We start from the raw sequence: 26,646 nt of genomic DNA, 5'->3' as shown, positions 1-26,646 counted from the left end.
CATACCGACAGAACACACGACTCAGCTTTTGGTTCAGGCTCTGGTCATCTCATGCATCGATTACTGAAATTCCCCACTGGCAGGTCTGTCTGCATGCTCTATTAAACCTCTGCAGATGATCGAGAGCGCCGCAGCGTATTTGGTTTTCAACCAACCCAAGCAAGCTCATGTCACTCTGCTGCTAATCACACTTCACTGGCTTCCAGTCGCAGCACGCATCATATTTAAAGCTTTGCTTCTGGCTTACAAGACAATAACTTGAACGGCTCCCATCTACCTTCATGCTCTACATGCTCTTCCCTAATCTAGACCTACACTCCCTCTCGGCAGCTACTTTCCACCAGTGTAAGACACCTTGTGTTACCACCAATATGTGAGACTAAATCACTAGCCAGACTTGTTTCCTCTGTTCTGCCACAATGGTGGAATAATCTCCCAAACTCTGTCTGCTTCATGTCTACTTTTAAGAGCAAGCTGGAGCACTTCAACACTTAGTATAGCTATATTTGTTGGAAAGTTAGAGAACTTAGCCCATTTCTTTGCAACAAACATGGTATTAATTCTTTGTAAATTCTGATTAGGATCAAAGAAGCGGACTTGGTCTGGATACAAATGCAGACCTCTGTCTGTTTCAAGCAGACCAAATACAGAAAGCAGGCTGCCAAAAAAGTCACTTCCTGTATTTGTATTGCGTTATAGGTAAATACATTGCAATTGCATTAACGGTGTGTTCAGACCAAACGCTGAACGACGCTGGTCACTAAACTGCCACTTTTGTGTCCGGCGCCCAAAACACTCCCAACGCTCCTGCCGCGTGTGTCTGGAGCAAGCGGCAAACGCGGCGGAAAAGAGAGGAGGGAGGCGGCGCTTTCCTTCCGGTCAGTTTGAATGATGGCGGATTCAGCAGAGATATGGCATGGTTTTATTTAATAAATAAAGCTAGAGGACGTTGTCACAGGGCAGTAATAGCCACTGTTAATGCAACAAGAGCCGCACTCAGCGGAGAGCCGCCGCCGCCCCCAAACAAAGCGTTGCTAGGCAACGTATCCTGCTACGTTGCCAAATCAGTAACATTTAGCTTTTTAGCAAGTAATGGTTATCCTAAATATTGCACGGAGTAATCGCATCTCAGCCCCGTGTCTGGGTTCACCACGGGGCTGCAGGAGCTGCGAGCCGATCGCTCTGATTGGTTGACGCCCCGCGTCGAGTGGCCAAAGTTCAGCTTTGTCCATTTCTGGCTTTTGACACGTCAAGCTTAAAAAACTTCTTAAATTTTCGGCCCGTTCCGCGCGGAACGCCGACACCCAAAACGCTCAAAATGCAATGCGAGAAAGCTCGACGCCCCCTTGCCGTGCCTCCCCATAGACTTTACATGGAAACCTGCCGCTCTTGATGCTCAAAACGCGTTTGGTCTGAACACACTGTAAGGGTTCCTCAGCCTTGTCTGTTGTTCATACTGCGTTCATTGTTAGTGTATTTCTGCAGGATACTTGCATAAGGCAAACTAAAAGATGCAAAGCGGCGATAGTTTCGTCTCCATTTTTGGCTGGCAAGTGGCGGAAATAAAATTTTTTTCTCCACGTGGGTCTTGTCCTCTTGTTTGCGGAATACTAGTGCAACGCCACCTTCGGTGAGAATGGGTATATATTATTGTAATTGTTTGACTTGTTTGATCAAAGTGCAATGTGAACATGATCTCGGTCACCCTCCTACAACTGAGCCGAGTCCCCAGTCGGACCGAGTCTATTGGACTATCCTGATGTGAATGCACTGTAACTTGCTGGTGAGACAAATGCCAAATTAGCTTTTGCACGTGTGACAATCTGCCAAAGTTCAGTAGTGGTTCTTTAATTGAGTGTAAAACCGGTTTTGCAAAACTGAAGATGCTTTTTATTTTTTAACTCTGCATTGGCAGAGAAGAATTGGCCATTTATTCATAGGTGCTTCTGACATATTTAACCCTGCTGCTTCTCCTACAAATGCATTTTCCTCACAAATGTGACACCATTTAAAAGGAGAATAAACAGAATATTCAGCAGTTCAAGTATAATGCCAGGTTTTAAGTCCATTTTGGTTGTCCGACATTTTCACTCTTGACCTTTGCTCTTGGCCCTTTCCCTTAAAATGAAAGGTTCCTCTATTATTTGGGGTAGTGGGATAGCTAGATGACTATCTCATGGATCTCTAGAAGAAAAGACTAATCTGCTCTGCATTTCCCACCCGGGTGAAAAAGTTAAGGACAAGGCCAGGAGGAAGTGTTGGATTTGGAGTTTAGAGCTCAGTGACCATAAGAGAGCATGGTCAAGCAGCAGTCTATTGCTACTACCTTGTTTTATCTGGACTTGTGCCAAAACCCACTGCGGACAGCATGAGGTCTTATATACTTTCACACACCCTAACAAAAAGGATATAATAGAGTATGCAGTGTCACTAACTATAAGGTGTGGATGATTTTGATATGTGGAATCCATAAAATTTGAATCCATCTGGGCTATGTGGTCTGAGTCTGTATGGGTGGTCAATTGTAAGGGTACAGTTGTGTGTTTCCCTTTCTGAATGTGTATATGTGTTGAAAGTGAGCAAGAACACAGCATGAATTGGAATCATCCGACAGTACCCGATTGCTGCCAACACTAACTTGAACTTGGCTGCTGCTGTGGAGCAATAAGAACGCAACAGGAAAGCAGGCAGCTCTTTGGCTTTAAACCTATAGTCTCATTTCCTCCTCCCTCCAAATGTATGTTCACACCACACTGGGAATCATCCAAGTCGGTCTATAGGTCCTCTACATATTAAAGTCTGGCCTTCTTGCTTATCACCACAGAGATCTGAATCCTCACGTGGAAATTCTTGTTGAGGGTTCAGTTTGGTTTAGCCTAAGAATAGCTGCATTTAATTGTCCCCACTACCCACCTCAGATCATTTGAAAGGCTAGATGCCACTCATTTAACTGTCAAAGGGAGTGAGCACAGAGAGGAAAAGAAAAGCAATAGAGATGACAAGGCAATGCTGGACCCTGGGAATGTAAACACAGAAACCCTGCATATGCAGCTGCACATCCATGCTTCTTTTTTCCAATCGTTGTAAAAGAAACTGCAAAAGAATTGGATAGGAACTGTTCCGTACATCAGTGTTGTTGCTTTATAATACGGCTACGAGTTAACACATTGAGGGAAATTGTGTCAAAGAAACTGTAAAGAAGGGGGTTATTCTGATCCGTCTCTTTTCACCTCTTGCAGTCATAAGGAATTGCCAAACTGTCCAGATTTTAGCCAAAATGTTTCAACTTTGCTGGATCTAATCAGAATTACATCACGTTTTCCACATCACATTAAAAACAGCCTGATGTAGCACTGGTTCAGTAATCCAAGCTTTGATTTGGAATTTGACTAAAAAATATTCAATGCTAAATGAAAACATCTTCACACTTTAAGAGCAAACTTCTTTAAGCCTAAGTGTCAGTGCAGGTTTTTCTACTTGGTTTCCACCAACTGCCCAGTGTCTGATTTGTGCATGAAGAACAACATGATGTTTCTTTTGGCTCCTATTCACACAGCTGAAAGCATTCAGACTGACCGTGCAACTCATATACCTGTGCTGCAGTTAAAGCTTGTTGCTACAGCGTACCAGCTAGAGTTTTAGCATGGGACACCACAGCAAAATAAAAATCCAAAGCATTTTTGACAATCATGTTTTTTAATTAATTAAACAAATAATTTATTTATATCAAATTGAATTTAATAATTTCTTCTCTGTTATTTCCACTGTCTAAATTTTCACTAAGAGTTAGTACGAGCAAATGTGGATGAGGTCTCTGTGTTGGCCCTACATTAGAATGGATTGGAATAAGTAGGTATAGAAGAAAGGATAGATGAATTTATACAATATGTTATTTGTGTCATTTCACATATACCTCATATCTTCAACAAAATATATTTTAATTTGGATTTAGTGTAAAGTTTCAGACATTTTTCACAGATAAAAAAAACATTCTTTTTTTTTTTTTTTTTTTTTTTTTTACATTAGTTTTACTTTTATTTGGGTCCACTCCACGTTACTGATGAGTTAAATTTAGTCAGCTTTCTAGAATTCACTTTTTTAAAACTTTTCTTCACCAAACCAAGTTTGGTCTTTTCTACACCAAACTTTATCACCATTCTTGGGTAAAAATCTTTTGCAAAAGGACTGCAAAGCAGTGTGAATATATACAAGCACTTTAAAAACAATTGCAGATAAATGCCCAAGCTGTGCATCCAGCATCATTATGGTTTAACTTATTTCTAACAAAATCTGGGCAGACCTTTTTTTCAATGTGTGATTATGGGTTTTCTTTTTCTTTCTAAACAAAAGCTTTAAAAAAAAATACTTTCAGTGTCAAGTTGAAACAAAAAATTTGGCCAAAAGACCATGGTTTATATATAAATATTTTAAGTTTGGATCGCAAGTATAAAAATGTAGGAGTAAATGTCTGGTCACAGTTGATTTGGAGTCTTTGAGCATGAATACACTTAGCCAGGTTTTTGCAACACCAAATACCCCCCTATCCCTCCCCCATTTCTGGCCAGTAAAAAAAAAAAAAATCCACCCACACATATCCACAAAATCCACGTTGTTAAACAGATTCATAAACATATCAAGATGGCAGTAGCTCCCCTAATCCTATCCAGTCAGAATAACCTTCCGTCTCACAACGTCACTTCCACAAAACACTAAACATGCTTCGAATGTGATATGGTTAGGTGACAGAAAATGACTGTTCTTAATATCGTCCTTCAGCTTTGGTCATCTATGTGAAGCGGTACTGATGGCAGTGTAAAAAAAAAACTCACAGCGCCTGGACAATGGATAAAACCAACACACTTTTGAGGACATCCATGCTGTTGAAAACAAAGGTCGCACATGTAACGTAATGTTTTTTTTTTTTTTTTGTCGCAGAGAGTGATGTTTCAAAGCCTAAAACCTCTATTATATATCTCCACATGCAGATGTGCAAATTTGCAAATCTTCACTTTGGTTGGAGGTTTTTAAAAGAATAGTTTTTGATTGTATAAATTTGCATTTTTGTGTGGATGACAGGCCAAATCTAAGAAAACTATCTTCATTTTGTGAGACAAGACCTTTGTTCATGTTGAGGCCTCAGGTGTACAGTCCTGATTACACCATTAAGGAGCAACAGAACTGTATGGCTTATCTCACTTTACACACCTGCACAATTACCACACTTGGACATCAGCGACTTTTTTTTGTTGCAGAGGTAAGCTGCCTCTTTCATTTGGAGTTCAAGGAGCAGTGGTCCTCTGTCATGTACTTATCCAAATAACCAACAGCAGCCCAACTGAAAGATGAGTTTAGCACTACTCGTTGAAAGAAAATTAGGCATCCATGTCCTTAAAAAGCAGGGTAACTTCTCTATCCAGGAGAGAGATTGCGACTGAGCCTTCGTCTTTAACACCCACTCTTTAACTTTGCACAACACTATGGATTCCTCGGACCGCAGCCCCTTATTACTTTGCATTCTTCCAACAGCTGAAGTCTCTGCTTGAACCTAATCATATCGAGCTATTTTTGCTTCTGCTCTTCGTATCATACACAGCAACTGATGTGTTGCACAGAAACACTCCTCTTGCTGTTCATTTTTTGCATTCTTGTGACTGAAAGCCACATTCTAAACTTTTAAGTCACTTACATACAGTGGATTGATTTGCTTTCTTAATGAATTACTTTAGAGCTAAATGTTCATAAAGGAGTGACTGGCAATGCTGGTAATGATTTCACTTAAGTTTCTTGATGTGCTGTAGCTGTACTGTCTGAATCCAGATAATATGAAGACATAACAGTAGTCTACAGCTAAGGGAAGCCCCCTACCAATACCTATTCATCTATACTGCCTTGTCCATCCCATGACACACAATGCTTTCACAAGTTGGCAAGCCTCGAAAATGCTGCTATTTCCCCTCTTTCAAGTGGAACTAATAGCCTCACTTAGTGATTTCCCCAGCTGGTACCTTAAGGAACAAACCAATAATTACATCAAATGTCTGGAAGTTAGCGCATGCCTGCCAGTCATTTCCCTTTTATCAGTTTGTGTTCCACATTCCTCAAGCACCTCAGGATATAGCTCAGTCAGTTGGTAGAAGTAATAGGTCTTTTCTCTCAGGCTCTTGTTTCTTTTCTTCTTACATGTCCATGATTGGATCATTCCCAGAGGAATGTGTGTTCTAGCTTTTATCAAGGTGTTAAGCCACTGAAACTTGGGTCACAAGGATTAGCTGCTCTGTGTTATCTCTGGTTTCTTTGGGAATTTAGTTTTTTTTTCAGTTAAATGTAATTGTTGCTTTAAAATGCATTTACTTTTATTTAAATATAGTTTAAGCATCATCAAAGCCGACTCGACTTGGATTTTATTGCATTTAGAGAATGAATTTAGTACACAAAAACAGCAGATGGTTATTACGTGGTTGCACAGTTTTCTCTATCGACCAATCTACCACCTTTTAGCACAGTTTGACTTTTACAGACAACAACTGCTAATCTGTGGTTCAGTCTCATTTTTCATCAGCTGTTTTTAGCAAACAACCACTCGGCAGACGGACACCAGCTGCTTGCAAGTGAAACTTGATTCCACAGAAAAAGTTATTCCGTGCAAGACTAGAACAGCAAAAAAAAAAAATTACTTCAAACTTGCAAGTAAATAGAAATACAATTTCAGATGAAAAAAACTGCTCAACTACACCTTGCGATGAAAGGTTTGATGTGTGTGTTGTGCGAAAGATGGCTGATGTATCCTTGGTGATTTAGTTTCAATTGAAGTTGAAACATTGTCAGTTCTTTAAGGACATGCTATGCAATATTTTCTTCGAAAAGCCCTTTTGGTGATGCTTTATACTAGTAATGTTTAATTATTTACTTATTAATTTATTCTTATCAATTCCTTAACAGACCCCTGTTAGTATTCTTCTTTCTCTACATTTCCTATATTGCTATCTTTTGTCATTTTTTTCATCTTTTCTTTAGGCTGCAATCTTCTGTTGAAGGTTAAGTTCACATTAGTCATTGACCTTAAATGGGTCAGGTTGTAGGACATTTACAGTTATCACAGTATATAAAACATTTCAGGGCGCATTTAGGCTCCCATACAAGCTTAAATTGGGACATCCATCTCAAACACTGTCCTACATCACCACCCTCACACTTCCATGTGTCAATCACATTGTCATGGTTGCTAAGTAAGTTCAGTTGTTAGTAGGCAGTGTCAAGTTTACTTCTGCGTTTTCACACCATTTGGTGGCTGTAGTTGTGGACACATTCGCACAACCATTCTTCAAATGCTCCCGCCATGTCTATGGTGGTTGATATTGTTCTCCTCAACTTCTCAACTGCATCTTCTTCTTCGGATGCTTTTTATTTGCTGGTTTCTGATTCTTTTTCTTCCTGCTACCCGACTTCTTTTCTCATTTGTTCTTTTTATAGATTAGCTGTACAACTCAAAACCTCCCCCCACCCCTATTCCAATTCCTGTGATATTACCTCGTTTTCTACGTTGTGGGGATAGTTAGGCTGCTTGAGAACAGAACAGGAGATGAACAAAACTGTCCGTTCGCCTGCATATACGTCTTCTGTATTGAGCACTTTTGAGACATGAGGAGTTTGCCGATTTAGCTGTGTCCTTTAGAGGTCTATGAAAGTGTCGAATTTTTTTATTTTTTATTTTTATTTATTTATTTTTATATCAAATTGGCAATAAGATTATCTGTGAACAGGGTTTTTCTGTCTGTCGAAACAAAAAAAAGTTTCAACTTTAGTCTGGCATCTTCCATCTTCCATCTTCCAATGCTGTGCTGATGTGCATGTAAGACTCCAGTTTCTACAGCATTAAATAACTGACTGCAGCAGCATCAGTCTTTTCCATGTTCAGACGAGGAATCAAATACAAATACTTCTGAAAGGCGTCAGGTGTGTTGGACACTTCTGTTTGATGTTTGACAGAGACAACATGTCGGGTCACATCTGAGAAGACGCACGTACTTTTGATGTGTTGGACACTGATCGTAGGTGATTAATCGCCTCCCACTGTGTTGCTGTGCCTTTGATGTGCGGTATCCCCTGCAGGCACACGCAGACATCATCTAATACCACCTGAAAGGTTGTAAACCTGTCAGTTGAATTTTTGGATATATCGGCCCCAACATGCCTGCTAAACTTGGCCCTTTTTTCCTTCTTTTTCAAATCACTGACATTTTTAGATTTGTTTCCTGTATTTCACACATAACATGACATTTAACGTTGAACCTTTTAGAAGCATTCCCAGTCCCAGTTCTAACCAAGACTGCAAATTAACTTGCATACTGTATGTGTTACAGAGACCTGTCCAACAACAGTATTGGCTGTCTTAATGGAGGCATCTTTAAGGGCCTTGCCAGTCTGATCCGACTGTAAGTTATATATTTATGGAAATGTAATTATCCCTTTGTAGAAGGCTGAAATAAAGGATCTTTATTTCTGCAGAAACCTTTCGGGAAACTTGTTCTCTTCATTGGCTCAGGGGACCTTTGACAGCTTGTCTTCTCTAAAGGCGTTGTAAGTATGATAAGGACGTAGTTCAGTCTTAAAGCTTAAAAGTTGTCTTTTAGGCAAGTGGCAGCTCTACCATTTTAACTGTATTTATCTGGTTTTTCTTTTTTCTTCTTTCTCTTGTCTCCAGGGAGTTTCAGACACCTTACCTGCTGTGTGACTGCAACCTTAAGTGGCTGCTGTATTGGATCAATGATAGAAAGATTGCTGTAAAGAATACAAAATGCTCCTACCCACAGTCTCTTCAGGATCAGTGCATAACCTCCATCAAGCCGGAGCTCCTCACCTGTGGTAGGAACACAAACACACTTTAACTGTACAGTTGGTTGACAGTTTTTCATCATTTTAGTGGCTTTTTGCTCTGCTTTAGAGATCTTTCATTTTGGAAACATGTCTTTGAATAGTGGCACAAATGGTATGCTGTCTTCTTTCATGTGTCTGTTTTGCTGTCTATGTGGGATTGTGTTTGGAGAATAGGGGCTTGTGAAATGACACGGGAGATAAGACAAGGGCTGCCCAGGCCAGAGCTTCCTTTGTTTGTGCTTGCTCATTTCTTATCAATTTGGCACACATCTCATTGAGGGATTATAAAACACATGGCTTAGATTCTACAGGAGGTGGCGGCATGATAAAAATATCAAGTAACTCTAAAGCATGCTGAAATCCATGACACAGTTTTTAGCCTTCTGGGTTGTCCAAGATGTGCCAAAGGTGTAAAAGTGTTAAAAATATTTTTTGTGATCTGGTGATTTGCCTCCTGTCCTCCTCAGATGCTCCGCTTGAGCTGCCGTCCTTCCAGCTGACCCCATCGCACCGTCAGGTGGTCTTTCAGGGAGACAGCCTGCCATTCCAGTGTCAGGTTTCCCTCGTGGCTGACGACATGCAAGTGCTGTGGTACCAGAACGGCCGCATGGTCAAGCCCGATGCCACTCAGGGCATCTTCATAGAAAAGCGCGTCATGCAGAACTGCTCCCTGATTGCCAGGTATGTCGACGTACAAACGAAGCAGTAGCGCAGTATGCAACGCTTTGGACAAATTCATTTGAGTAGCAAACATCATTAAAACATTTGACCTCCTCCTGGTTTCCATCAGCGCGCTGACCATTTCAAACATCCACCCTGGTTTTACGGGAAACTGGGAGTGTCGGGTCCGGACGAGCAGAGGCAACACCACCAGGACTGTTCACATTGTGGTTTTGCAGAGTTCTGCCAAATACTGTGCTCCTGAACGGGTTTCCAATAATAAGGGAGAGTTCAGGTAATAAAATAAAATTTTATTTTAAATTTTAAAAAAATAAAGTGGAAAAAAAATGTATAAGGAGATGCATAACCAACCATGGAACCACAGTGATTTGATACATCATATCTTAAGAAATATACCTATAAATCTGGATTCATTTCACACTTTCTATATTTTTTACACCTGTGCATCTTTGTTGTTGTGCAAGCAGCACCACCTTGTGGTTAAAACTAAAAATGACATGTCTGTATTAGACACTTTGTGGCTTGTATCACACACATGAAGAAATTTTACAAACATGGGATGAATCAGTCTGACAAGATCTTTTTAAATCCCTGCAGATGGCCTCGCACTCTGGCAGGAATCAAAGCCTACCTCTCCTGCAACAGACTCCCATCCAGTGCAGGCACCTACTCAGGCAGCTCTGGTGAAGAACAGCAGGCATGGCGCTACTGTAATCGCGACGGGCTGTGGGCGGAGGAGGACTATTCCAACTGCCAATTTCAGAAAGATGTGACACGGTTTCTCTACGTCATCAACCAGGTCTGGACTTGGAATTTTTACTTCAAGTTGTTCCTAATTCTCTTTCCATCATGAGCTCAGTTCCTAGTCTTGTGCTCCTGCTTTGACCGTTCGGTGCTGATCTGACCAGTCTTCCCTGTACCTTTCCACTAGATGCCTCTAAATGAGAGCAACGTGGTGACCAGAGCGCGACGCCTGTTGCTCTACACAATCGACGCGGCAAACTTCTCTGATAAAATGGACATTATCTTTGTGGCTGAGATGATTGAGAAATTTGGAAAGTTTGTTGAGAAGTTTAAAGATGTAAGTACTTGTGGTGTCTCACGCAACAAGCAGCTGCCAGTGAAATGAGAAATTCTTTCAATCTTTTAGCTTAAAATGTTCTCCGTGTTTAGTGGTCATTTGGTGTTTTTAAGTGCCACAAATTTATCACATTTTCATGCAAATAATGTGGAGCATATGCTCCTAAGGAATGCTTTTAAGTTGAAGTGTTTACAATTGAAACATTTTCACTCATAACAACCCCTCTCTTGTTTCCCAGCTGGGTGAGGTGATGGTTAGCATGGCCAGTAACTTAATGCTGGCTGATGAGAGAGTTCTGTGGATGGCCCAGCGTGAAGCCATGGCCTGCACCCGTATCATCGCCTGCCTCCAGAAGATCGCTGTCTACCGCCTGGCTACAGCACAGGCCTTCTCCCTGGTTAGCTCCTGTAAAAACACCGTCCTGTTGCGCTGCTGATGTCGTTGAATACAGATTTACATCAAGCCTTCCCTGTTGTCCTCTCAGACATCCCCCAACATCGCACTAGAGGCTCATGCTGTCAGGGCCAGCGACTGGAATGGCATGACCTGCATGTTATTTCAGAGGCCAAGCCCCGAGCGGACACCCGGCCAGGACCGCCAGCTCACGTTCATATGCAACACCACCGGCTCTTTCTACAGCATTCTTCACAAGGTCAGAAATTCTGAAAGCTTGTTAGCTGTTTGATGAAGGTGAGCTGTTTTTAGTGAGATTCGGTTGTCCCCCAAAAAAAAAGAAGCCCCTTTTTCTGGTTTTTTTTTTTTTTTTTTTTTTTTTAAACAATAAAGACATTCTGAAATGATCTTAAATAACCTGGATCAACCATCTGGAGTATTAAGATTTTTACTTGATGTATCTTGTCCTTGCAGAACATCCTAGTGGATGCTTCGCTGCAACTTCCACAGTCTCTCTTTACCCAGGCTGTTGTACCTGGACAAGCTGAAGATGCAGTGTACAAGCTCCACCTACTGGGCTTCAAAAATGGCAAGTTTTTTCCCTCTACTGGCAACACCACCCTGCTGGCTGATGGAGGAAAGAGGAGGAGTGTGGCCACCCCTGTTATTATGGCTAAGATAGGTGAGTCATGTGCTTCTGTTGTGAAGAGACACGCAAACCTGCCTCGATGAGGATCAACCCTGTGCTTATCAGGATAAATTACAGAGCCACAAACTCGTGTGCTTTTCATCAGACGGCATGTCTCTGCGTGTCCTGAAGACCCCCATTAACATCACTCTGCGACGGTTTGCCCGCGGCTCAGACGCTGTATCCGCCTGTTGGAACTTCAGCCTAGCGGGAGGTCAGGGGGGATGGAAGAGCGATGGCTGCCACATCCTGGAACACCAGGACAACTTTACCACCATATCCTGCAACTCTCTGGGCAACTATGGTCTGCTTATGGTATGTCAGGCTTTACTAATGTTTATTCAGTGGCAGAAGATGGTTTGTGAGCTGATTGCATATATTTCTTTAGTTTTTACTTAAAAGTAATAAACAGATAATGATATTCTTGTGTTTAAGTGTGTGGCTATCTAGTGGGTTTTAGGAAATGGTGATAAAATATGAAACAGTAAAGCAGGAGGAGACACTTTTATGGGTTATGACCAAACGGTATGGTTTAGATATGAGGATTTACATTTGTGATCATAATTATTCATACCCTTTCATTAAAGGTGGGGTATGTAAGATTTTCAATATTTTCAAAATAAAATCAACTAAAAAAAATAACTACAATCATAATTAGATTTTTTAAACATGTAGGTTCCATTCTGTCCATATTTGATGTTATTAAATTACAAGTTTAATTAATGACAAAGACTCTTCTTAAATGTTTGCCTACCAGTAAAAAAAGTGCTTTTTGTCATTTGTCATTAATTAAACTTGTAATTTAATAATGCATCAAATATGGACAGACTGGAACCTACATGTTCAAAAAACTTTCTAATTATAATTGTAGTTATTTTTATTAGTTAATTTATTTAGAAAATATTGAAAATCTTACATACTCCACCTTTAAAGAAGGAAAAAAAAAAAACAGCTGCCTGTAAAATAAGCTGAAATTGACTAAAGTTATAATAAATAAAAAATTTGATGAAAATCATGACATTATTTTCTAATTCTGGTTCAATAGAAATATTTTTTTTTAAAAAAAAAGCAAACAAATAAGATAATTTATTACATATTACATCACTCATAAACTAATATTTTGTTGAACAATCCTTTAATGTTTCCGCTCCAGTCAGGTGTTTTCTGTTCCTCTCAGTCAGATTTCTGCACCTGTTGACAGGTATTTTGTCCCACTGTTCAACGGAAAAGTGCTTTAATTTGTCCAGGACCAATTTGTTTGTTTGTTTGTTTTTTTTCTTTCTTCAACTCAATTAAATGATAAAACAGTGTCTTATATTACTAATTTATATTTTTCCAAATATTTACTTTGTGTTCCCTTTTAAAAAGTCTCCAGTTATTTGAGTGACTGCTGTAAATTCAGCCTTTTCTTTAGTGAAAGGGAATGAATACATTTGAGCACAGCTGTATCTGTGTCTGTTGCAGGACCTCAGCAACGTGGAGTTTTTCTCTCCAAGCATCCGGCCCTTACATCCAGTAATCTATGCTACAACTATCATTCTGCTCCTCTGCCTGTTCACTATTATTGTTAGCTACATCTACCATCACAGGTAAGAAAATATTATGTATATCTAATTAATGCTTGCTAGTTCTTCAGAGGTAATCTGCAGGTTTTACTTTGACTTGTGTATTACAGTAGTTGTATTACAGTTCTTTCTGAAGGCTACACATTTCACTTTATATTTAAAGTCATCATAAATACACCTTTGCGCTCTTTTCACAGCAGCTATTACCGCCATTTTAACTGGGACGTGTTGTTTTTTGCGACTACAGGTCCGTCCGCGTTAGCCGAAAGTTTTGGCACATGCTGGTCAACCTCAGCTTCCACATCTCCCTCACCTGCGGGGTTTTTGTAGGTGGCATCAATCAGACGCGGTATGCAAGCGTCTGCCAAGCAGTGAGTACACACACATCAAACACTCCCCCCCCCTTCGGATGTTTTTCCGAAGGGGAAAGAAGTTGAAGCGGTTGCCCCCTGGCTGTTTCCACTTATCTCCCAACACTGAGTAGAAACACAGTAAAAGAGAGGTTGAAAGTTACTCTGCCTTGAGGCAAGCCCGCGTCTCTTCTTATGTTGGGTTGTATTTCAGGACATCACTTATTCATTTTCATTGCACCACTCGTATCAAGAATGTTGGAGAAAAACTTCTTTTAGAACTTATTGTTTATTTACTCCCATTTGGTTTGGATTTACTTCTTGTAAAGCCATTTTTTTGACATCGGCTGATGACATCCTGCATTAGAAAATTGCTCTTAATTCATGCAAATTGAAATACCTGAGTTACACTGCGTGAGATAATCTTTTATAGATAAAGTTTCTTAATCAGATCAAAAGAGCATAAAAGCTTTTTATCCTGATTTGTGAGGTTTGTTTGCTTGTTTTTATAAATGTTTAATTTAGGTATTCAATTTTTTTTTAGGTGGGCATATTGTTGCACTATTCTACTTTGGCAACAGCCCTGTGGGTGGGCGTGACTGCACGCAACATTTACAAACAGGTGACGCGCAAGGCCAAGCGCTACGAGGAGCTGGACGAGCCACCTCCGCCGCCACGGCCGATGCTCAGGTCTGTTACAAACATCCCTGTATTACAGCAGCCATTAGGCAAAGGATGTTAATATAGCTGCAACTAAGCATACGAGCCAAGTTGACCAAGTTTTTTACAAGGATACATAATTCCGACTTCTTGTTCCAAGTGGTCATATTTGTTTCTAAAGCTGCCACATGGTGTCAGTGCAGGTGCCTGAATTATCATCGGACTCCTGTACAGTCCATCCTGATCACATAATAAAATATATTAAAGCTGAAGTACCTCCCCTTGCTTTCTCCAAAAGGTTCTACTTGATCGGCGGAGGGATACCCATCATCGTCTGTGGGATCACAGCTGCAGCCAACATAAAAAACTACGGCAGCCAGACAAATGCGCCATAGTGAGTATCCCCCTCACATACATACCAATTTAAGCTCCTCAGTTTGTGCTCACAACAGTGCTGTGCTGTTTTATCTGGACCACAGCGTTTAATAGGAAAACATCCAAACCCACAAGATATTTTACGCTGTATCCTCCAGGGAACTCGGGCTTCATAATTGACAGGCCAGACTGCACTGCTTTGGTAAATAATGGGTATTTTTATTAGGGCAGGAAACGTTTATTCCCAAAAGTTCTGATTATGTAGGCTTATTAATGATATGTGCATCCAAGCAACAAGCAACTGCTGCCAGTTTCCAGGGCTCCTCCACCCCTTTCCCTGCAGTGGCAGCTGTTTGTGTAGCGCGGCTGACTAATTGAGAAATCTGGACCGTATCTGTCTTTGGAGTCTTTGGAGTTTAATTAATTTCTTAGCAAGCAAGACAAATTCAGCCTGGGTTATTAAATGCAGCAGGATAGTCACTGTAGAAATTATATGCAGAAGTTTTTTTCCGAGTAAGTTGAAGTTTGTGAAGTGAATAAATAATGGTGACTCGCCAAGATGCAGAGAGACGCTTATTGTTTTAATGAGCACGGGGGGTAAGTTTCAGTTTGAGGATAAAAGATGATCTTACATCAGTGTTTGTATGTCCTGCTCCTCACAACGTCCTCAAGAAACTTCCTCATCAAGGTCCTCGCAAGTTAAAGAGCCATTCATTTAATTTGGGCGTGTGAAAGTGGGTCTTGAGGATTGGGATTGAGAAACACTGCCTTGTATGACTGCTTTTGTCTGCCTCTTCTTCTAGTTGCTGGATGGCATGGGAGCCGAGTATAGGAGCCTTTTATGGCCCAGCAGGATTCATCGTCTTTGTGGACTGCATGTACTTCCTCAGCATTCTCCTCCAGTTACGCCGTCACCCTGAACGCCGTTACGAGCTGAAGGAGCTGGCCGAAGACCAGCAGCATCTCTCAGCCAGCAGCGAGGCAGGGCCTGATGGTCCCAGCAGCCACTGCCAACCGCTCTCTGTGCAGGTTCAACCACATGAGGCGGCGTCCTCCATAGTGTCTGCCCCCCATGCTGTGCCCCTGTCAGCCTTGGAGAATGAGCACACTTTTGCCGCCCAGCTTATGGGGGCAGCAGGGGCTTTAGGGCTGTATGCGGCCCTTTGGGTGTTCGGCGCCATGGCCGTATCCCGGGACCACCCGTATGACTTGGCCTTTACCTGCCTGTATGGAGTCGCTGCTCTGGTGCTCGGGGCCTTTATGGTGGCACATCACTGCGTCAACAGACAAGATATGAGACGCTATTGGTCGCAGGTTTGTTGCTCTGGAAGGCGGACGTACACGGCGCAGGAGGACGTCCTTCTGCCTCAGCCCGGCCTGGTGATGACATCCACAGTCGGATCTGAAAACAAAGCAGATGGGGAGTCGATAAAGTTCGGTCACAGCAGCGCAGACTCTTCATACACGAACAGGAGCGCCCCAAGCATGCGCAATTCCGCGCACGGAAGCAAGCTGACGAATCTGCACGCAGAGGCGGCTCAGTGCAAGTCCTCCTCTGCGCCGGTGACAGCGGCCGGTACAGCCATTTTGGACAACAGCCTGACTGAGCACTCGCTAGACAACGAAATTAAAATGCACGTGTCGCCGGTTGAGGTGCAGTTCCACCCGATGAACAACATCGGCAATCCGACTGTCGTCACAAACGGACACGCAAGCAGGCATCAGAAAAACCGAACGCGAGCGCACAGGGCGAGCCGACTAACCGTGCTGCGAGAGTACGCCTACGATGTGCCCACTAGCATGGAGGGCAGCGTCCAGAGCGCCCCCAACAGGAGACACCATCATTATGACATGGCTGCACGCAACAGCCGTCGGGCAGCTTACATGGCCTACAGGGAGCGCCATCAGAGCCAGCTGCAGCAGGACAGCAGTGACAGCGCCAGCCTGCCACGCCGTTCCCGCTACTCTCATAAAGGAGGCGGGAACACTCTAGGGAACGGGAAAGTGGTGACAGTAGAGGCGGAGCAAGTGACCACAGGTGGAGGGTCCAGCTCCAGTAAAGACTGCGGGCCAGTAAGGCAGCACAGCAGCACTGAACTGGAAAGCCAAAATAAGTCCTACGGGCTCAACCTTGTCACGCAGAACGGTGGCACGCTGAAAGAAAACGGACAGACTGCGCCTTTAATTAACAGCGAGAGTGCAGCCAGTATAAAAACCGGATTGTGGAAACATGAAACTACTGTGTAGCAATAATTTCCATCCCGGTGACTGCACACCCAAACACACACACGCCTTCCAACTGTGAAATATCTTTTCTTTTTTTTTCTTACCAAAAGAAAGAAAACTCAAATAGTTCGTTAAAAAATTTAACCACAATACTGTCACTGAACTGTCCCTGTAGATATTTTTTGTAAATGTTTTATTTTTTATAAACACATTTATTGCATTTGAGGATTGTGTGTGTGTGAAACTGCATGGTCTGAGTTGTGGCACCGTGCATCCTGTTTCCTGGCAGTTTTCGCCTGTTTTCTAGGTGATCCTTGCAACAATAAAACAAAAGTTATCCATGGGAAGTTTTTATTCCTGCCTTCATGCCCACTTTCTAATCATTTGAGCCTGTGCAGCCTCTGGAAAAGTGAGTCTGAGCTGTTTTGCTTCCGAGAGTTGCTTTCACCTTCAATATATGACAAGCTGGTAATTGGGTTTTTTCACTGACCTTCAGGTGGCCTCAGGTTCTTTACTCTGTGGCGGTGCAGCACTTTAATTGCAGCTGGCAGTGACTTTGGGGGTCTATAGGTGTTTTCTTCCTGGCTGCTGGCAGATTTGATGAGAGCGCTCTGTGTTCTGGTTTCCCACTGTCTTCATGCTTCAGGATGTGATTGACAGCTGACTCTCAGGGCAAGTAAAGCTGCCAGGAGAAGAACAGATAACGAGAGTGAGTTTGCCTTCTTCCTCTTTCTCCTTCCCAGCTGTGAGGTCCTGCTCACAGCTTGACATTGCTGCTGGGGAGAGAGCACTGGAAGACGAAGTGTGATTTTCACTGCTGAGCACTTCAGAGGGCTTAGCATCACTTTTGCAAGTTGATTGGCATCTATCTGACTCAGTGGTCCAGCAGTCAGACCACTGAAGTCAGCTTATATTGTTCATGTTGCCTGGAAAATTTAAGATGGGTGCAAATAGAAGTACAGTATATCAGCAGAAAGATGAGTTTTTTGTTTTGTTTTTTTACATCTGTAATGTGCTTTTTTTATTTTTTAAAAGTAGTCTTCAAGAGAAGTTATCCAAACTTTTCGAAGGACATTTCAAAGTTTTTGGATGTTAGCTGCTTTTTGGTCTGTTCTGTCAAGACTCCCCGTCGCCGTTTTAGTGTTGTTGAGGTCTGGTCCCTGTTGTCTACAGAGATACCATCCCTGCCTCCCTCCTATGAGACCATTTCTGAAGATCAGCTGACATGCTCAGGTCATGTTGGGTAAGGTTTTTTTCTTTTTTCCACCCTCCCTAATTTTTAAGGATGTTGCTTTCTGATAATGTTCATTTAAGATAGCTGTTTAGTTTCCTCCATTTCTAAGTCACATTTATCTGTTTTGAGTCAGTTAAGACGATAGTGTACGCCATGCTTTTGAAAAACCTCGTTTTCATGTCTGTCAGACTGTTTTCTTTGGCTTATAATTCATAAATATGAGAAGGGAATAAGATTTGGCCTTAAAGAGGCAAAATTAAAAAAAAAAAAAGGCTGCTCAGGAATTTAGCACGTTAGCAAAATGCTCAAATAGTTGCTTAAAAAAAAACTAACTAGCCCTCATGAAATTTTGAAGGTCGGACTGAATTATCATCCATTTAGTTTGAATCAGTAATCCTCATCCCCTGATCATTCTGGTCACATCGCTCCACTTTGTCATTAATGGCACACTAATAAAACACATATTTCACTCAGGCAAAGACGTATTGCCCAGCCGTCTTGGATGTGACAATTTCTAATAGGAATGTTGAAATATGGAAGCAGCAATTGTGCCTTGATTAGTGGCAGCGGCCGTGTTTCCCTGCAGGCACGAAAGAGTGATCTGCAAATAATCACCAAGATCCTCTTCAGTGCTGCCATCTATTGTAAAGTTCAGCCAAAGCTGCTGGCAAAGACGGGACGCCAGTATGAGAATATTTTGTGCTTAGCGAGGGAGAAAACTCATCTAGAACAAATAAGCTGATGGTATCTCGGTTTTTAACATCACAGGGACACCTCAGGCAGAAACTGATGGTAAATTAAGATCAAACAAAGTAATTTAGGTCTTTTTTTATTTTAGGCTCATCCATCAGTCTCGGATAACACCTCTCGGTCATAACAAGGGATGAAAGAATCCTCAAACTAAGACATCACATGACAACATAGTTTCTTAGATCTAGTCTTGATCTCCCTTAATGACACTTTCGACTTTTTTACAAACTTTCTGCACCCTACAGAGCATATCCAAGCTCAGCTCTCAGGAGGCCCAGAGACGACCAACGTAATGTTGCTTACATTTTCTTGTTGCTGCCTGCAGTGTCTGTAAGAAGCATCTGGCTGTGTTGGGGGAAACAAGCCACTGAAATGAAGATTGATGCATTCCAAATCATAAAGCCATCTCGCTGTGTTGATTGTGATTAGGTGTCTGTGGTGGTCCAGGGGATCCAAAGTATTTTTACCTGCAGTGTGCTAATCACCAAAAACCCCTCTCAGACCCGACATGTGGATCAAAGCGTTAATTAGCATCCAGGGGTTGTGATGATCGCTGTCACCTTTAAGCAGTTGTCTGCAGAGGTAATTGCTAAGTTGTGAGAGGTGTGCTTTTTGCGAACATAAATTTTAACATGTTTTTCAAGAGTATGTTTCTGAAATTTAACCAGTTTTTCTTCATATTTTCTATATTTTAAAATTGAAAGCTATTGTACATCTAGTGTGTACTCTGTTAAAACCCTGATATATATCAGAATCCAATTAATTAAAACATGCCAAAAACAAATGCATAATGATAACCCAGAGAGAAACAGTAGATTAACCCTTTGATCCTTGTGCCTGTTTTATAGACATCTGCAAAAAGGTCATTTTGGAATCCTACTAAAGGCAAAAGTTGGTATCTTAAGATGTGTAAGTATATGTGATCGTAATAAAGAATAAATGTAAATGGCATGTAGCACACATGAGAAAAGATTCAGGCTTGTCTAAAAAAAACAAACACTTAACATAAATGTAAATATACCTTTTAAATCTTCTAAAGCTCTATAATATACAGACTACATGTGAATAATATCTCTGTGAAAGTAAAATATTACAAGGTGAGGCAGAACAAAATTAGAGAGGTTTAAATCCAGATGGCTCAGGTTGAGGTCTTATATATAGCAATTTGGGCAGCTTGGGGATCTGCTCTCAACATCCCTTCAATTGGGGGACGGCTGGTTTAAAAAAGAAAAAAAAAAAAGCTTAATTTTCACATTCTAATGGGCAAAAGGTTAAGCTCGCACGAGAGGTTGAATCATCTCCAGTCGAGTAATTTATCAGGGGAATGCTGTACAGTCCTTGTGTTGCGATGGATTTAGCATGCAGCTGTGGGCCTGCAATTATATGATTAATGCCTTACCACCTCCTCTGATTTCATTTACTCTGATTAAGGTGTGCAAAGGACTCATAAAAAAGCCGGCTCGACGCTCCATCTGGAATAATGAAATCTGTGTGGGATCGGTTTGTAAATCCCCGTTCCTTAAGTCCACCCATTGCTTCTGTATTGCACACCTCACGATGGTGTCAGAAAGTTAATCTTAACCGTGTAATTTCTTTTATACAAAGCAAAAAGCCTTAAAGACTTTTCTTTTTCTTTTCTATTCTAGTTGTACAATTTGATGAATGGAAGTGATGGCATTCTAATAGCAGCACAGTGTCTTCTCATTAAATGCAGTGCAGAGACCCTGGGCAAACCAAAATATACCATGATTAAACTTCAGGCTCCATAAGGGATGAAGACAGAAATAGATGCTCATTCGGTGATCTCGGGGGAGCGGGGTTCATTGATCATCAGATCAGGATCACGTTTGTGTATATGAGTTTTTTTTTTCCAAAACACTTAAAATACCAATTCTTTGCATTTAGACTGAAATGTGGTTTAGAAGTAAAGGTCACTTTCTAATACCATCCATGTTTTTTTTTTGTTTTTTTTATATAAATACAAATACGCATACTTCCCCATCATGATGACATCAAGCCATCTGCAGATGTCTCATCTCCATGTGTTGGCAGTCTGTGCTCTCATTAATGTCCACATATTGCCATCCATCCACCTGTGCCAGTATGTCTGCACAGATTTGGCTTTGTATTTCTGTCCAGGTGCTCTGTTATTTATAGCTACCTGAACAGACGTATCAGTCTCTTTTCTTGGTGACAGCTGCAGACAGTATCCTTGTCTTTCCCACACAGATGTGTATCTCATAAACAGAAGGTTGTCTGTTGGAATTACTGCATGCAGCCATTTTATCCGACTTACTTGTTAGGGAAAAAAAAAAAAAAAAGTTGGTTTGTGTCCCTTTTTCCTGCCACAGTTGGAGTTTTAATGAGCCATAACAAAATGTATTGAGAAAGCAAGAAACTTTAGCACTACAGTGCAGATCAGATACATATGAGCCTAATGCGGGTGTACAGTTCATTTTGCAAGTGATATGTAGGCCAGACATAGCCCAAAAGGTCAGAAGGTAGTTTTGCATGGGCTGTGGCGATTGCTAGGAGGGCCAGACATGGTGCATGGGTCCAAAGAACATTCAGATTTGGGTCATGTCTGATGGATATGTGGTTGTGTTTAGCAGCTACGTTCCTCCTGACTTAAAGTCGACAATAAAAGACTGAATGTGGGCCAAAACAAAGTAAAGATTTTGCCCCTTTTTTGACCAAACACTATTTGGGAAGAAATCATAACATTTAAAAAAACAAAGGCAACATTACATTGTATTATTTAATGTTGGTTTTGCTTTTAGGAGAAGAGGTGATTTCTCATGTTTGTGATGATAAAACAGCAGACCAGTTAACATGGCGCACATGGGGAGTCATTATCATTCATTTTCTAAATGGATTAAACATATAATTATTGGCAATTTCAATGGTGTAAAGCAGACATTTGACCACACGTTTGATATATTATTTTAAACTTGGACTGATTTATTGATAAAGAAACTGGTTTATTATAAATTTTCCTAGTAACACAGTTAAAATATTTTTTTTACAGATAGGTTTAGTATTTAGGTCATATAAGTTACAATGCTGTATTAAATGTTAATAAAAAAAAATCCAGTGCAATTTAAACCTTTTAGTCTATTAAACTGAGAAAACCAGAAAAATAGTATGTGCTTGTTTTAAAGAGAGCAACAGTATGAGAAAGAACAAAAGCCAGCTGATACCTGCTGGTGCTGACTTTTGACAGGATTTCATCTCCAAAGAAAGCATGTGGAAGCTGAGACAAGGGCATATCTCTGTTTCACTCCTTTTCTCTTAGCATCAAAAAAAGAATTGTGTTGCTGCATTTTGAAAATGTTTTCCCATTCTAGCTTGATATAACAGTCTGGGACTTCTTGTATTTTATTATTCACTCAGGATGTTTTCAGTCAAGTCTGAACTGCAAGTTTAGAATCTGGACTTCTTTCCTGCACATTGCTGCTGTTGCAGTGCGTGCAGAATGCAGCTTGGTATTGTGTTGCTGAAATAAGCAACTGTATTTATCATTCGGCACTTATGGTGACAGCAGCATTTCTGGATCTTGGTATATCGTTTCTCCTTTCCTTTGCAGATGCTCATTAAATGCATGCAGATTTTTCAGTTTCACACCGAGAAACATTGCACTTGCAGGGTAAAGATCCTGCATTTTTAATTATGTCACTCTTTTAAAGCCTAAGCTGTTTGCCGTTACCAGAATAAATTGTAAAATGTTTAAAAGTTTTATCAAGTATGTAAGTATAACATGTCCAGTATTTCTTGCCTCACCATGACTTATATTTAAACATATCTGGCATCACATTTGATATATTGACTTTTTATTATTTCAGATAATAAGTGAAGCATTTTGGAAATATTTATTATGTAATAATATATCACCTATTTTCTGTACCAGCTCGTTTCAATGCAGCGCTGTGGCAGCAGTCTGGAGGCCATCCCGGGAGTTGGGGTACATCATGGACAGGTCTATTTCCTTTGCACTTTAACTTGGTTGCTTTACAGTGATGTTAGTTCGCCAAGTTTAATCCTCTACAACTTATGGTATTACTTCAGTGTGCTTTACTGTTTGTAAGGAGCATTTGTTGAAGCAAAACAGACTTGCTCTGTGTGCCATCTTTCATTTATGTGCTCGGTTATTTTCAAAGCGGTTTTTCAGGTTTAATTAAATATTTCAAAGATTCTTGCAGAGCAAAAAGAGAATTAATCAAACTTAGGAGTTAACACAGTTAACTCTAGCTTGCTCTTTCACGTTGATGAATACTGTCTGTGTTAACCGCTCTGCAAGCTCTAACTTCATAACGCTCCTAGGTGTCTTATGATTTACTTATTTTAACAAATGGGCTGATATCCACATCAGGTTGGGTGGAGCAAGTTAGCCTTTGTTTTTTCTCATTTGCATATGAATAGCGCACATTCCAAAAATAAATGTCTATAAATATTCATCTCACACTCCAACACACACATCACAATTGTTTGAGGACTAAGTTTCTGCTTATGAGAAGTGTCAGCATTTTCCCATCTTACCGGCTGAATAAACAGCTTCCTGCTTCTCTTAAGATGTTTGTTGTGTTTAAGTCGAGAGAATATGTTTTACGATGCGACTGAAAATATCCGGTTCTGGTGTTCTTGGAAGACAGTTAAGCAATCCTTTGCAATTACTGTGATTTTGCTGCAATCAAGCATATGTGTGTTGTTCTTAAAAAAAAATGTTCTACACTTGAGAATGGCTGACAGCTGAGCTGATTTGCAAAGAAGCACGCTTGGCTTATCTATTCATCAGGGGGGGCTTTATTGTCTTCTGCATTGGGCTTATTTCACAGAGCAACCACAGCGTGTGTGGAAAGTTGGCTTATATATTCCTACCATGAGCCATACACACCCAGTCTTTTGTCCAACAACTGAATTCATGTACTAGTTTTAAAGTAGTTCTTGTGTATTATATAAAAAGGCGAGTAAACACTAAATACTCACCAAGTACTGTGTGTTTGCATCAACCCCTTTCTATCAGGCTGCAGTCATCTTCAGATGTGGTGCAGAATTACATAACTGTCTAAAATTCTTGGTGAGGCACTGAGAAAGTTTTAAAAACATCTACTGTACACTGTTTGAAGACTCCTGGTGGTCCCAAAACCATGCTTTGGGACTTTAAAAGTTTAATGTAGCCTACAGCATGCCTAACAAACCTCAACTATAACAGAGACCTTTAAAGAATTATCCAGAAAGATAAGGATGTGAACACAGAACACTGTTCCCATGGGTTAATGCGGATGATGCCATTTATCTCAAAGAAGGTGGCATTAATATAGTTTCTTGGTCTGGTGTGGGATTTATGTGAGTTTTTAAACTCTGGCTGCAGTGCAAAAGGTTGCAGACTGATGTTGGGACATGGGACCTGACCCACAGAAATCCTGCCAAGCAATCCCAAATGTCTTCACATTGGAGAGCCATATGTTTCTGAACCTTGGTTTGTGGAAGGGGGGGGTATTTGAACTGACATGTTGAATTAATCTACTGATTATTACTAGTATGATTTATCTGTCAAGCTTAAAGCTACAAAAAAAAAACAAAAAAAAAAACACATACACACACAAAACAAAAAAAGGTCTTCAGAAACTGGAAATACACTGTCACAACATCATTACCAGTAATAACCACCAACGCTCGCTCCCGCCGCAGAGCCGCGTGCACGTGGCGCTGCCAGTCTTTCACACGGCTGCGAAACTTGAGTTGATGAGTAGCAAGTAGAAGCACACGTTCATTTTTGCCGCCAGCGCTTTTAGACTAAAACCAGGGTAGTTTTAGACTTAAGAAGGAAAAAAGAAAGTCCATCTTCGGAAACGACAATGGCTGCAAAGAGAGTAATGACCATTTCTGCCCGAGTGGACGCTGCTGTTTCGTCAACTGGTAGGACCTTGGTGGCATGTTACGGATTATTCGCCGATAATATCAGCATTTATATTGCTGCTCTTCTCGCATGGAGCAAACCTAAACCTCACAAGACTGTAGTGTCAATTTAATATTGCCTTGTGGAACAGTCATACGAAGAAACAAGCTTTGTATGCTAAATATTCTCAAATTCAGCAAGTGGATAGTATGGGAAAAAAAAAATCACAGCTTTAAGGCTACTTTAAAAAAAAAAAAAAAAATTATATATATATATATATAGCTACTTGCAAAATTAAGATAAGAGAAATAAGCAATCCAAAAGTTCAAAATATGTAGACCAGTGAATATAATTCTTATTTTAAAGGCAATATTAGATCGACTCTTTACTTGATACGCATGCTTTTGACTAACTGCGCTTATGTCTGTACTTTTGCCTTCTCTTGAAATGAAAATACGTGTTTTTTAATGTGAAGTTTTGGTTGCTTTGGACAGTTTGCCAGAAATCAGCCGAGCAGCAGTAAAACTTCTCGCTTTGGTGGGTTTTTATCCAGGCGTTAGAAAGCGAAGATGTGCTGCAGGAGGAAGGGCGCAGGTGAAATCAATCACGTTAATTAGCAGGTGACTGAAAAGAGGAGACCAAGACCTGCCACACGCAAAGTGCACACATTTCTTTTCAAATTAGATCAGAGAATGCTACTTGAACAAAAATGTTCTGTTTCATTTTGATAACCTGAAGGATACTCGCACACTAAAATGCATTAATGCAATTGCACGCCTCATGCATTTCAACCAACCATCACGGTACACGAAAAGCAGAGGCATTTGTCATGTTTGGCCGATAATTATTATACCATTGGAATTCCATGAAGGAAATGTCGTAAGCTTTGTGGAACGGGTTTGGGATGAAAGACAAAAAAACAAAGAACAAAACCCAAATACCTTTGTTAATTAAGCAACACGGGAAGAATCATCAAAAGATTTCATGTTTTCACACCAGAGGTTCCACCTTGCTGTAAAGCAGGGACCCGGTGTCCTGCAGGTTTCACCAAGTGTCCCTGCTGGAACACACATGACTCAGACAAGGTCTGCACATGTCTGCTAAATACACATTGATTTGAATCAGATGTGTTGCAGCTGGGGCACTTTGGAAAACCTGTAGGACACTTGCCCTCGAGGACCAGGACTGAGGATCCCTGCTGTAACCTGATCTATAAGTTGGGGAAGTAGAGTTGTACCTACACACAAAGGGAATGTTGAAAGTCATGAAAAAGATCCAAGTCTCCAAGGAAACCATGACTGTAAATCAGCTTAAACAATAACTCTAAGTGGATTGTCGGTATTACGGACATACAAAGATGATTGTTTTCATGTCTACCTGTCTCTATAGCCAGCTGTCAACATTATAAACCCAAAACATTTGAACCCCTCTTGTAAAAAAATATCTGCACACATGGAAATTCATAAAGTGCAATGGATTTTGTTGCATAAATACTCTGGGTTCCCCCCTCCTCAGTACTTGTTTGGCATTCAGCATACTGATAGCACAGTTATAGTCCATAGGTTCCCCTCAGGCTCCTCACTTGTAAGTATTTAACTGCTCATTGTGCCTGACTTATGATAATGTTTGTTTGCACACCTAATTGACTCCCAATTATCCCGTGTTGAAGATAAGAGTCGCATCTTCAATATTTGACAGAGATTTAAGCAGTGCAAAGCTTTCCTACAGCTAGTGTTTTATTGTTATTGAGGAGATAATTTTCCCACTACAAGAAATTACCGGGAGGGTTTTGGAAAAATGAGAAACGGCAACTGCTGAAAGTGTTGCTGAGTGACATGCTTTCTGAACTAATAAGGACACACAAACTTTGAGA

General features: G+C 40.9%; 2 protein-coding genes across 2 annotated transcripts in view; both read left to right on the top strand.

Annotated features, from left to right (window-relative positions):
- Positions 1-17,173, top strand: part of adgra3 (adhesion G protein-coupled receptor A3) — a 35,902-nt gene extending 18,729 nt beyond the window's left edge. Inside the window, exons 4-19 of the mRNA XM_079257719.1 lie at positions 8,361-8,432; positions 8,506-8,577; positions 8,702-8,862; positions 9,342-9,555; positions 9,665-9,829; positions 10,153-10,354; positions 10,487-10,636; positions 10,875-11,033; positions 11,121-11,288; positions 11,504-11,711; positions 11,824-12,032; positions 13,182-13,306; positions 13,530-13,653; positions 14,177-14,322; positions 14,591-14,686; positions 15,471-17,173. Of these exons, the coding sequence (XP_079113845.1) occupies positions 8,361-8,432; positions 8,506-8,577; positions 8,702-8,862; positions 9,342-9,555; positions 9,665-9,829; positions 10,153-10,354; positions 10,487-10,636; positions 10,875-11,033; positions 11,121-11,288; positions 11,504-11,711; positions 11,824-12,032; positions 13,182-13,306; positions 13,530-13,653; positions 14,177-14,322; positions 14,591-14,686; positions 15,471-16,914 (3,715 nt within the window). The 3' untranslated portion in view covers positions 16,915-17,173. The remainder of the gene's footprint in view (positions 1-8,360; positions 8,433-8,505; positions 8,578-8,701; positions 8,863-9,341; positions 9,556-9,664; positions 9,830-10,152; positions 10,355-10,486; positions 10,637-10,874; positions 11,034-11,120; positions 11,289-11,503; positions 11,712-11,823; positions 12,033-13,181; positions 13,307-13,529; positions 13,654-14,176; positions 14,323-14,590; positions 14,687-15,470) is intronic.
- Positions 17,174-24,732: 7,559 nt separating this feature from the next.
- The window catches only part of kcnip4a (potassium voltage-gated channel interacting protein 4a), a gene marked incomplete at both ends in the record, with an annotated part of 160,585 nt that continues 158,671 nt past the window's right edge, over positions 24,733-26,646 (top strand). The window contains one exon of the mRNA XM_079257382.1: positions 24,733-24,793. Within this exon, the coding sequence (XP_079113508.1) occupies positions 24,733-24,793 (61 nt within the window). The remainder of the gene's footprint in view (positions 24,794-26,646) is intronic.

The sequence above is a fragment of the Telmatherina bonti genome, assembly GCF_933228915.1.
Source record: "Telmatherina bonti genome assembly, chromosome: 18".
NCBI lineage: Eukaryota > Metazoa > Chordata > Actinopteri > Atheriniformes > Telmatherinidae > Telmatherina > Telmatherina bonti.
This window is presented reverse-complemented; position numbering and strand designations above follow the sequence as displayed.